The sequence below is a fragment of the Mustela nigripes genome, chromosome 3, assembly GCF_022355385.1.
Source record: "Mustela nigripes isolate SB6536 chromosome 3, MUSNIG.SB6536, whole genome shotgun sequence".
Classification (NCBI taxonomy): domain Eukaryota; kingdom Metazoa; phylum Chordata; class Mammalia; order Carnivora; family Mustelidae; genus Mustela; species Mustela nigripes.
The window spans coordinates 137,078,458-137,091,006 of NC_081559.1; the positions used below are offsets into that span (position 1 = coordinate 137,078,458).

The 12,549-nt window shown below is 38.9% G+C and overlaps 1 protein-coding gene across 1 annotated transcript in view; it reads right to left on the minus strand.

The window, feature by feature from the left end:
• The window catches only part of TRPA1 (transient receptor potential cation channel subfamily A member 1), a 64,678-nt gene that overhangs the window by 40,440 nt on the left and 11,689 nt on the right, over positions 1 to 12,549 (minus strand). The window contains exons 4-7 of the mRNA XM_059392879.1: positions 6,174 to 6,281; positions 2,997 to 3,105; positions 2,667 to 2,812; positions 2,116 to 2,252 (exon numbers count right to left, since the gene is read on the minus strand). Coding sequence (XP_059248862.1) covers positions 2,116 to 2,252; positions 2,667 to 2,812; positions 2,997 to 3,105; positions 6,174 to 6,281 — 500 coding nt within the window. The remainder of the gene's footprint in view (positions 1 to 2,115; positions 2,253 to 2,666; positions 2,813 to 2,996; positions 3,106 to 6,173; positions 6,282 to 12,549) is intronic.

A 12,549-nucleotide genomic window follows, 5' to 3' on the forward strand; every position in this document is an offset into this window, starting at 1 on the left:
CAATCAATAACCTTCCAAAATGTGTAACTGACTGTGAGGAGGATAATATTTTCAAAGAACAGAGAAAGTTCAAATACATCACAAGATTTCCCTCCTCATCTTTTAGTAAAATGATTTTCTCCTTGTAAAATCACCATGAAGATGTGAAGTGAATAGTAACAGCTGTCCTAAGAGCTGAAAACAAAAGACAGAGGAACTGGTTGTTATCACCATGATCATGGGGAATAAAAACAGCTGCATACAAGGTGCACCTAAAATTCACTGGCAGTGTTCAAAATGCCCTCTTTGCCAAAAGTTAAAAGGCAGCACTACTTTCCTAAGATTTTATGAAGCCAAAAACAAATTGTGGGTAACACTGAAGTCACTTTGGTATTATCTCACAACCAGTCATAAGGATAATATTAATAAAGCAAGTAAAAACTTTCAATCTACATTACAGCAACTCTGTAATAAATATTAATACTAATGACTGAAAATTTTGTTTCCTATTGCAAATCTTCTTTCTTTGTTCCTACTTAAGATGATCTCAGCTATTTAGCCTTTGTATATAAATTTTAGAACTGGCTTGTCAATTTTCACCCCAAATTCACAAGAGGTTGTATTACATTTAAATTACATTAAATATGTTTAGCAACTGTAGAAAATGAATAACAACATTAAGGCCCCATTTGACTTGTTCTTCTCTCTCCCCAGTCTAGAGTTTTGCTACTCAAACTGTGGACTGCAGACCAGCGCTGGCACCACCTGGGAGAGGTCCATTAAAAATGCAGATTCTCAGGAGATCTTAACATTGAGGTTGGGAGAGGTTAATGACTTTCCAAATATTACACAGCCAGGTAGGGCTGGCACCCTATTCCCCTTCCTCCAAAGTTCACTGTTTCAGTCATAACAAGGAACTGGGGTCTTTGCACTATGATAACTAAAAGAATTCTAGCCCAAAGAGCAAACTTCACTTTGAAGCTCAACATAAACTCCAAATGTCACTGGCTATTAAAAGGACATCCCAGGATTATAGATCAGTATTAGGTTAATCGGAATTGGACTGAATGGATGCAAGAAATCTACAGCCAATCCAAGTTGAGTATGTCCAGCTAGAGTAGTCACCAGGTTGAGGACACTTACAGGTCAGGTGAATGATTTATTTTTCTAAAATAATTCCTTCTTTTGCATACTTGTACATTAAAGCTGTGACCCAAATGGACACATTTTATTTACATCCTGATCACTGGGTTTCTAAATTGGCTTAAACCTGGAAATAGTTTATAACATTTTAAAAAGTTCCCGAGACCATCCCAAAGAAGCTGGGAGTTTATAAATTACTGCCCTGATACTAATACACGGGTGTTTGAGAATCTCCAGTCTGGAGGCTAATCAATTGTTTTTGTTCTGATTTAATAGCCATTTTCATATCACCAACCTTTTATTCACAAATGCCAGTTTGTGTGTGTGAGAGAGAGAGAGTCAGGGACAGAGAGAGGGAAGGCTCGTCTCAGCTACTTCTTTAACTCACACAGGAAGTATTTACTCCTTGTTTTTCCTTCTCAGTCCATACTGCCTGCTTTCTGCCTTTGCATCTAGCAAGCCTACAGTTTCAGATGCTTTTTTTCTTTGATGTGTATTTCTGTTAAACTCTCATCTTATTTGGAGCTTGGCCACCATCTCCTAAAAACTGTTTTGAAAATATTTATAACTATGAGGGTGAGTGGAAAGGGTAAGGAACAGTGAAACCTCCAGATGCATCTGCTCCATTATCTCCACTAAAAATAAGGAAAAGACACACATAAGGAATTGAAACAAATAAGAAAAGGTTTAGAAAAGCATGTATGTTGCTATCCGGAGCATATAAAAGATTAATCTTGAGCTTATATTCACTGGCCTAAGAAACAATCCAGAACATGCCACTGGAGACTTTATTCTTCGAAAATCTATTTAACACTCTAATTCCAGAGGAACATAGAGATTCCATTTGAAACATAGGATCTGTATCTCTGTTCTGTTCTTTTCTTTTAAATGATAGAATTTCCGCTACTATGAGTGCTAACTTTTTCTTGGAGGGTACACTTTAACACATGCAGACTAAAAACTTGTACACCCAATGATAGGCAGGAAACTTGCCTGTGAAGGAGTGTCTCATGATTTCCATCCACTGCGTTGACGATATCGCTGCTACCAGAATAAGAGGATAGCATCAGCTTAACAATCTCAGTGGCTCCCTGGGTGGCAGCAAAATGAAGGGGTGTGCACTTCCCATTCTGCAAAGAGTTTTAATATCAGAACCAATATTTAAGTCCAAATTTAAGGATATAACCTAAATTCATCTGTGAGTTTTTTCTTCCTAGATCAACAAAATCAAGCATTAATATAAGATTCACAGTGAACAATTCTGCTTCCTTGAAATCTGAGAGCTTTTGACAGCTCTGACAGTACCTCTACTATCATTATCAGTATCATTATCCGCCCATATTTGTGTTTGAAAGTGTTGTGGGTAGCTCTCAGAATTCTTTGGCTAGGTTGAAATGTGATATTCTCTTGTTCTGCTTCTACCTGAACAGCAAAAAATGATGCCTGCTGCAACCTAAGTTAACTGTAAAAGAGCAATAAAGCATTTTGGAGACAAATTTACGACAACCCTAAATAAAAGCAGCATGTAGAACATGAGCAATTACTTCCATCAGTTCCAACTGTGCACCGTTGTCCAAGCACATTTTAATCATCTCCAAGTCACCACTTTGAACAGCCATGTGCAGGGGGCTAGATTTCCCATTATTCACAAAGTTAATGTGAGACTGTCTACTATATCCATGTTCTTCACCTTCAGAGGAAAATAGAATTCAAAAGAACAAACATTATAAATACAAGGATTTTTTTTTTTAAAAAGGATATTTAGACTTATATAAAAGCCTCTATGTAAACTCTATTAAATATTTTTTCAAATTAATAGCATCGAGTACAACAGGCTTCTTTATAGTACATAATGTATGAAAACTTCTACTCACCAAACTTTAATATTATTTCCATGCATTTTTTGGCACCTGAGAATGCAGCCTGGTGAATAGGGAAACATCCCCATTTATTTGATTTACATGGCTGAGCTCCTTTATTTAACTGGAAGAAAAGAAAGGAGAAAAAAAAAAGTCAACTGATCCAAGCAAAAACCCAAATCACAAGGATAAACAAGAATTAATTGCCACTCTTAGGTCATTACATTATTCTGTGCCTAAGTAACACTATATAGAAAAGGTTCATAGGATAGGAAATCTAGGGAAGAAGGTAATTGTGGAAGGAGGCTAGGATTATGAACTAGAGATACTTTGTATTTTCCAAAGATGAAGTAACAATGTAGACACAAAAATATCAATCTTGATACTCCAAACTAAAGTCAACATATTTTTCAATGAAATTAATGACGTGTTTTAAAACATTACCATGACCTCTCCTATATCTACGTTCAATACATAAATAAAGTGATATTTCCCAAATTCCTTTCCTCTCATTTATATAAAATTAATAAATGATAAGACCAGCACTCTTGTTAAACTATGAAAATCAGGGCGCCTGGGTGGCTCAGTGGGTTAAGCCGCTGCCTTCGGCTCAGGTCATGATCCCAGGGTCCTGGGATGGAGTCCCACATCGGGCTTTCTGCTCAGCAGGGGGCCTGCTTCCCTTCCTCTCTCTCTGTGATCTCTTCCCTTCCTCTCTCCTACTGTGATCTCTCTCTGTCAAATAAATAAATAAACTCTTTAAAAAAAAATATGAAAATCAGGTATTTTCATTAATGGAAATTCTCTACTAAAAGAATGAAATTCAGGTATTGTCATTAGTAGAAATTCTCTACTAAAGAAATATTACCTTGATCTCTGAGTCCATTATTTTCAACTATCATTTTTTATACAAGCAGGAAGCTGTGAAGAAGCAAATATTACCTACACTCTCACTTCTGGGGAACAGTGTTGATTTACATTTTAGGAAACAACTGTTTTTGTCTTATTTCTTTTCAAAAGTAATTTTGTGTACACTGTGTGATCATTTTGTTCAAAAAGTTCTACATTCTTTAAAAATATGATTTTTTAAGTACATATTGCATTTTTGGATACACAAAACTTTATACAATAAATCCCTATTACTGAACTTCTGCTTTTTTTCAAGTTTTCTCCCTCTGATATATGTACCACTAGCATTAATATCCATAATAGGTTTAATTATCTCCTTGGAATATATTCCAAGAATTGAAATTGGTGAATCAAAAAGTGTATTCACACCCACAGTGAATGAAATTCTTTGATTCATCAAAATTTCTCTAACCCTGAATATCAAATCAATAACTTTGTTTCCTCCAATTTAAGAGATAAAAAAAAAAAAAAACCTCATTATTTCAATAGGTTTCTCTGTATTAGAGAAACTAATTAAACTTCATGTGATCCTGGCCAATTTTCTGTAGCCTTTTCCTTACAGATTTGTAAGAATACCTTAAAGATACATTTTTATCCATTTAAAGATAAAGAAATGGATAATCATATGCTTAGTCTGTTCACATCAACTGGTGTGCTATAATCAGATACTAAACTATTTGTACATTCCCTGGATAAAGCCGATGAAGTACTCTTTTAATGATTAAAATCAATTTTGCTAGTATTTTTAAGATTTTTGCATCTATATGTTTATATGTAAAACTGGTCTAAGTTGCCAGGAAAACTGGCAAATTTTAGAATTGTTACATTTGCTTTTTAATATTAAACTGGATATTTTCACTCTTTTCTTGTGTTATAAAATAGTTACCTGAAATGAAAACCTTTTCCTTACAAGTTTGAAAGAACTTATAGAATCTATAAAAGCTTGTAAAATTAGCTGACTACAGAGCTTAATAATGCATTTTAAATATTTTTATAGTTCTTTATATAAATTAGAGTTAACTTTTGGCTAATTATTAAATTTCAACTACTTTTAACTATTTACACATTTAAAAATGAATTTCCAATTTTTTAGAATAGGATTATTCATACTGATCTTTTGTCATCTTAATATTTCCTATCATATCCAGATAAAGTCCTCCATGATTTGCAATTCATCTTTTTCTCTTTTATTTAGACTTGCCCCATACCAACTCTATTGTATCATCTTTTTCAAAGAAACAAATCAACTTGTCAAATAATTCTAAAAATCATTAATATTTGTTTTCAAATGTGCTGTTCCTTTATTACAATTTTCTTTTATTTTATTTGAGGCTCTCTTTCTAAATTCTTGGTTTAAGTGTTAATTCATTTACTTTTTGTCCTCTTTTTGGTCCAATCAGTAGTTTATAGGAATATGTATTTTTTCTCCAAAACATGTAATTAAGTTTTTGGAACTTATTTGTAAATTTAAATATTCAGGAAGATATTCTAAAATTATTTTTATTTTCTTACTCTCTGGGATAGCGAAGAGAAAAAAAAAATCAAGCGGCAAAAATATATACCCTCGTCTGAATAGCATACAAGTTTTTAAGCGATAGTTGAAAGAAAGCTGTTTGGGAATTCTAATACCACACTCAGAAGGGACATTATGTAGTGTAGGAGTCAGTCATTTCAGATGGGCATCTCCAGAGTTTCAGTGGACCACCCCAGGAAATCCCACCAGAGAGAGGACTGGCCCTACTTTTAGGGCTGTGGCTAAGGACCTCAGTCATTATGTCAGATAGGGCTCCCTTTCTGAGAATCCATGGCAGCAACTTCTAGTCCTAGGAACATGAAAGTCCATGTCTCTTGGCTTTTATTTCATGAGCCCCAAAGGAAGTTTGCAGTCAACTATGTTTATCTCTCCTCAGACTATTCAGAAACTCAGAGTCAAAACTATGGTCCACCTTTACTAACATCCAATCTACTATACTTTGTATTTTGCAGTCTAGCCTGACCAGCAGCTTCATCTTCTTTTTTGCTGTCTATACTTTCTTGTCACTTGGTTCTCCTCACATTTTCTCCAAAGTTTTCTTGTGAACCTTCTGTAAACAACCTCAGATTGATTTAAGGAGTGTGCACAAATACAGAAACACAGAGAACGATTTTTCCTGGCATTTTCTGCATTTTATATTTTGCTGAGAAGATCTTCTATAAATAATAACAAATCTGCTATAAATAACAACAATCCGTGTTACCCTAATGAAAGGAAAGAAAATGGGGGGAAATGGTTAAAACACAAACCAAGATTCGCAGTGCTTCACTGTTGTCTTTGGAACATGCAATTATCACAGCTGTGTTTCCATTTTCTCCTTCCAAATTAATATCTGTACTGCTGTGCTCAGTCAAGACCTACACAAGAGGGGGATAATGGTCAAACGTTAGCTTTCAAGTTGCCAATGAGAATATTTGCCTTCCATTAGATTATAAGCTCCTGGATGTTAGGGACCATGTCTTTACTCATCTTTTTTCATCCCTCTCCCATGGAATCAGGCATAAACATCTACTTAGTAGGTACTGTATACATTTCTCAAAAAGATTAAATAATGGTGATTTGGGGGCACCTCAGTGGCTCAGTTGGTTAAGCAATCAACTCTTGATTTTGGTTCAGGTCATGATCTCAGGGTCAAGAGATCAAGCACTGTGTCAAGCTTCACAGTGGGCATGGAGCCTACTTAAGATTCTCTCTCTCCCAGGGCACCTGGGTGGCTCAGTGGGTTAAGCCTCTGCCTTCGGCTCAGGTCATGGTCTTAGGGTCCTGGGATCGAGCCCCACATTGGGCACTCTGCTCAGCAGGGAGTCTGCTTCCTCCTCTCTCTCTGCCTGCCTGCCTACTTGTGTTTTCTGTCAAATAAATAAATAAAATCTTAAAAAAAAAAAAGATTCTCTCTCTCCCTCTGCCCTTCCCCACCCTTCATGTGCCCATGCATGTTCTCTCTCAAGGAAGAAGGGAAGGGAGAGCGGGAGGTTTCTGTATCACATCAATTAAGGCAATATGGAGTTATGAAACAAGAAGAAATACAGATACTAATAAACAGCTCACTTAATACTTCTCTCTTGTATTAAATGAACTATGTTAATTAACAAATTAACAGCTTCAAGAAAATAAATTTGCGGAGCCATTCAGAATGTGTGAGTGTGGAGGAGGAAGGGAGGGGGAGAAGGGAGAGACAAAGAAGGAAGGTGGGAAAGGAGAGAGGGAGAAGGGGTGGATGGGGGAGAGCTGCTTTCTCCCCTCCAGTCATTTTTCTTGTACCTCTATTCTAAGTATTCTGGGAAATGTCAGTTAAAAACTCCATTCTCTTGGGGCGCCTGGGTGGCTCAGTGGGTTAAGCCGCTGCCTTCAGCTCAGGTCATGATCTCGGGGTCCTGGGATCGAGTCCCGCATCGGGCTTTCTGCTCAGCGGGGAGCCTGCTTCCCTCTCTCTCTCTCTCTCTCTGCCTGCCTCTCTGTCTACTTGTGATTTCCCTCTGTCAAATAAATAAATAAATCTTAAAAAAAAAAAAAAACTCCATTCTCTTTAGCAGAAAAAAGAGAGTTCATGTAACACTGATATGGCTTACCTCAATTAATTCAGACTTAGTTCAGAATAGAAACTTTTTCTGTGATGTAATAACTTACCGTTCCTGATAAAATGGTTAAGCAGTTTTTCTGATGGAATTTTTTTTTAAAGATTTTATTTATTTATTTGACAGAGAGAAATCACAAGTAGTCGGAGAGGCAGACAGAGAGAGAGAGAGGGAAGCAGGCTCCCTGCTGAGCAGAGAGCCGGATGCGGGAATCGATCCCAGGACCCTGAGATCATGACCTGAGCCAAAGGCAGCGGCTTAACCCACTGAGCCACCCAGGCGCCCCTCTGATGGAATTTAACTTAAGAACTGTTCCCTTGTAGAGAACACAACGCAGTCTCTCCTGTCAAACAGTGATGCAAGCAGTTAAGGTACTGCGGTTAGGAGATCTCGCCGGGACCAGCATCGGCTAGCTGACACCCCAGAACTGATAACAAGCATCCAGCGGAGGTCTGCAAGGACCCAGGACCAATTCAATCTTTTTAGAAAAGAGAAGATTTGAACAGCAAACTGTCAGACTCTTCAGATGTGACCCCTCTGTGTCTGATCCATTAAAACAAGCAGCTGCCTCAGAAGGCTCTGTATGATTGATCTGAAGTAGTGAGGGCTGAGAGCAGACCCTGACCAGACCTTTCTCAACTGGGCACCCATAGACTGACTTTGCATTTGGTTCCTTCATGTCCTGCCCCCTCTGTTATCTTGTTTGTTGTTTGGCTTGTCTTCTGTCCTGCTCTGTGTGCCACGTAAGAAGCCAAGTTTAATCACATGGCAAACTGTCATGGAGTTTGGGGTCCTGAACCTGCTTTATAATTGTGATTAACTTGGCTTTATGACTGAATAAAGCTGACACTGTGAAAAGACACAACTCCTATATGTGCCTTCATAGCATGCCCATGACATCCCCTCAGCTGGTGGCTTCCAGCTGATTATGGGCCAAGAATCTATAGATCTTGGGTACCTGGGTGGCTCAGTCATTAAGTGTCTGCCTTTAGCTCAGGTCATGGTCCCAGAGTCCTGGGACCAAGCCCCATATCGGGCTCCCTGTTCAGTGGGAAGCCTGCTTCTCCCTCTCCCACTCACCCTCTGTTGTGTTCCCTCTCTTGCTATCTCTCTGTCAAATAAATAAATAAAATCTTTAAATTAATAAAAAGAATCTAACCAGTCTTCATTTTATATCAAATCTAATAATTAGGTCCTATAAATGTGTCCCCCAAGAAAGAATTTTTGAATTAGCCTACTAGAGGCCTTTTCTCTTAGAGCAAAACTATGATAAAACTATGATATGTACTTACAATTAAATTTCTTAAGAATTTATTAAACAAGCTATTTCCTAAAAACCTTGACTTAAAAAAAAAAAAAAAAGTGCACAGAGCCCCTTGTTAATAGAATATGCCCTGATAGGGGAAACAAACCATGAGAGACTATGGACTCTGAGAAACAAACTGAGGGTTTTGGAGGGGAGGGAGTGGGGGGTTGGGTGAGCCTGGTGGTGGGTATTATAAAGGGAACATATTGCATGGAACACTGGGTGTGGTGCATAAACAATGAATGCTGGAACACTGCAAAGAAATAAAATAAAATGAAAAAAAAAAAAAAAGCCCAGATAGGTAAGTAAATGAATTAGGCTTACTAATTAGCTCTGGTCATAAAACAAAATTAAATGGAGATTTTAGTATGTAAGAACACATAGGAGATTATTGATGGGTGAAAGAAAGTGAGAGCACAAGTTCATTCCTAACGTCAGGCACTTTCACATTCTGTTCTCAGCAAACTCTGCATTCCTACTGAGTCTGTAAGAGATTTTTCTCTCTTTGCCCTCTTAGAATCAGAGATCACAGAGTTACAGCACTTAGGAGGGTGCTTTTGCTTACTACCATAAGCACAATTTTTCCTAAAGCTGTGTAAAATTGTATGTGGCAGAGATCCCAGAGAGAGCAACTGAACTGTGCCCACTTCAGATTCACACACACATAAGCAGGCAAGCCTGGACCATTTGTAGGTGTGGCCTCCAGAGGTCCCTTTGATAGAAATCCAGGAAGCCTCACCGGAGGGTCAACCACTGGATGCTGAAGGGGTAAGCCCTGAGTAGTAAAGCTTAGAGGCTATTGAGAAATGAGCCCACCCACTAACCTCCACAGCTGATAGCTGCACAAGAACTTGAGGGGACATTGAAGTTTTTTACAGGGGTAGAAGGTTTGGGGGAGGTTGGCCAAACAGACAATGGAGAAGCATTCCACATTCAGCAAAGGCTGGTGGGGTACAGGCTGGACCCATGGGTGTAAGTGGGAGAGGCAGCCCTAAAAGAGCTTACAAGCACACAGAGAAATAACCCCAAATTCCTCCTCCTTCCACTTATATCATCTCTGGTGAAGTAGAGGGTTTGGAAATATTTTTAGATGAAGTTATGGCTGGTAAAAATCAAGCACAGGAGAGACAACTATTTTCACTTCTTTTATAATCCTGCTTTTTTCTTTCTTTCTTTCTTTCTTTTTTTCTTGTTCTGGTGTCACTAGGAAATTCTTTGTTATACACCACCCCCCCCCCCCCGCCCACCTACTAGTTTATAAACCAGCTAAGGACTTATTTCTAAACTTTCTTTTCTATTTCTATGTGGTATCTTTCTGTATTTGCCAGTCTTAAGGTTTCTGATTCCTAATTAAAGATAGCCCTTCCACTGTTACCTGCCTGTGAATTCCCAAATCACACTTTCAGAGTCAAGGTTAATTAAGTCAGTGGGCGTTTGTATCTGAAGAGAGCCTTCAGAGGAAACACAAGAGTTCCTTGAGGAAATATGTGGCTTCTTTAGGTAGAGAGAGGTCCCCACAGTCACTAGGGGGTCCAGTGCAGAAGGCATAGAATAAAGCATCTGGCTCACAAACAATGCAGACATTTAAAAACAAATAGACCCTTGCCAAAGGCCTTTTCAGAAACCTCATCAAAGGGCTGTCCTGAACCATCTTCCTAGGGGCTGAAACTTAAACTCATTCCTTCTCCTTCAGGCAAAAATGCCCATTCACTCATTCATTCATTTACTTATTCAAGAGCCATCCTGATGAGGACTAGAGATATTTAGATTAGCTGCACAAGTCCCTTCTTCAAGGTTAACCAGCCAGAGCCAGAGAAACCACATGAATTTTTTTTAAAGTCTTTTGACTTTTTTCATTTTTTTATTATGTTCAGTTATCCAGCATATAGTGCAACATCAGTTTTTGATGTAGTGTTCAACGATTCATTAGTTGCAGATAACACCCAGTGCTCATCACAACACATGCCCTCCTTAATACCCATCAGCTGGCTACCCCATCCCATCCTCCCCTCTAAAACCCTCCATTTGTTTCCCGGAGCACATGAACTTTGATTACAATACCATGTGCCAAGTACTGTGATAGAGCTATACACACCTTACAGTGGGAAAGCAGAAAGCAGGCTCCTCTCACACCCTCTATGCTCAGCTTCAAGGAACCAAGGACCCAGGGGGCGGAGAGGAAGGTGTTCTGGGATACAGGGAGCATGGAGCGCAAGAACACCCCTGGGATTTGGGGGGTGATTTATACACAAAGTCGGTTTGGGGATGGTGGGATGGACCTGATATTTATGTAAAAACTTAATCCCCAATGTGATAGTATTGGGCGGTGGGGCCTTCAAAAGGTGATTAAGAATGACAGTTGTGCCCTTATAAAAGAAACCCCGTACGCTCTCTCGGCCCTTCTGCTTTATAAGGACACAGGGAGACGACAGCCATCTGTGAAAGACAAGCCTTAAGAAGGCCCCCAGCAGACACCGAACTGGCTAGTGCCTTGATTTTGGACTCCCCAGCCTCCAGAACTGTGAAAAAGAAATGTTTCTGCTTAGGCCCACTGTCCATGGTATTTTGTTACAGTAACTAGAACTAATTAAGATAGGTGGCTTAGCCTCATAGCCAAGTCATTATTTGCAATATAATTACCTCAGAAAAACTTATTATAAGTTCCAAATTGCCTCTCTTAGAAATGAATATGCAAAACATGATCCCTTCGTAAATTTCATGGCTCTTTAAGTCAGAAACCACATGTGTCTTCTGGTGTGTCTGTGAGACTCTGCGATGCAGTTTAAAAGCCTTGGGCTAAACCTTACCCTTTTGGCATTTCCCAGGATTTCCTTTATTTGACAAAACTCACTCACTCTGAGGTCTTGGAAAAAGTAAGAAATCCCCCCAAAAGTGTCATTATGTCTTCTGCCAAATCATGCCATCCACCAAGGCATGTTGTCTGCTGTAACAAAAATAGTCGCAATTATGTTTTCTGTCTTCCTGAGGCATTCATCACTGTCTTCCTTTTTATAATTTAATCAGTCAGGAAAAAAAAAATAGCAAAGCATGAACTCACAAAAATGAGAAAATTCCTAATTTTTACTTTCAACCAGTTATATGACATTAGGCAAATTATTTCATTCTCTCTGTGCCTCAGTTCCCTCAGCTCTGATATAGGGATAATAATAGTCTTGGTACACAGTTCTGTTTCTTTGAATGAGGATTAAAAAGTTGAAACATATAAAACTTTTTTAAAAAATGCCGATACAGGGGCGCCTTTGTGGCTCAGTGGGTTTGTAAGGGCCTGCTTAGCCAGAGCGAGCCATTTTGTTGTTTATGCAGTAAACTTAGATTGATCCTGCCCCCACAGAGGAACTTACTTAGAAACAAGTCTGGGAAACCAGTAAAATCTGACTGACCAGCCCCTGATAACAGAGCCCATATACCAGAACGTATCAGGTCAGGGAGAGGTAACAGAGCCCAGAATACAAGGATGAGCCATGCCAGGTGGAGACATCCAATCAGGAGAGAACCTCCCTAACCACCCAAGAATGTGGGCCCTGCCTTTTGGGTGTCAATTCTGACCAGAGTGATAGGCTAGTTCAAATAACTACTATAGGGTGAATTGTAATTCAATTGGCCACCTGTGTGTGGCCAGGCTTAACTACATGGCCTTTACTCTATAAAAGTTAATCTGGGAAGCTGGGAGGGGTCGCCTCTTTGCAAGAAACGGCCCTGGCGGGTCAGTTTGATTCTCGATGC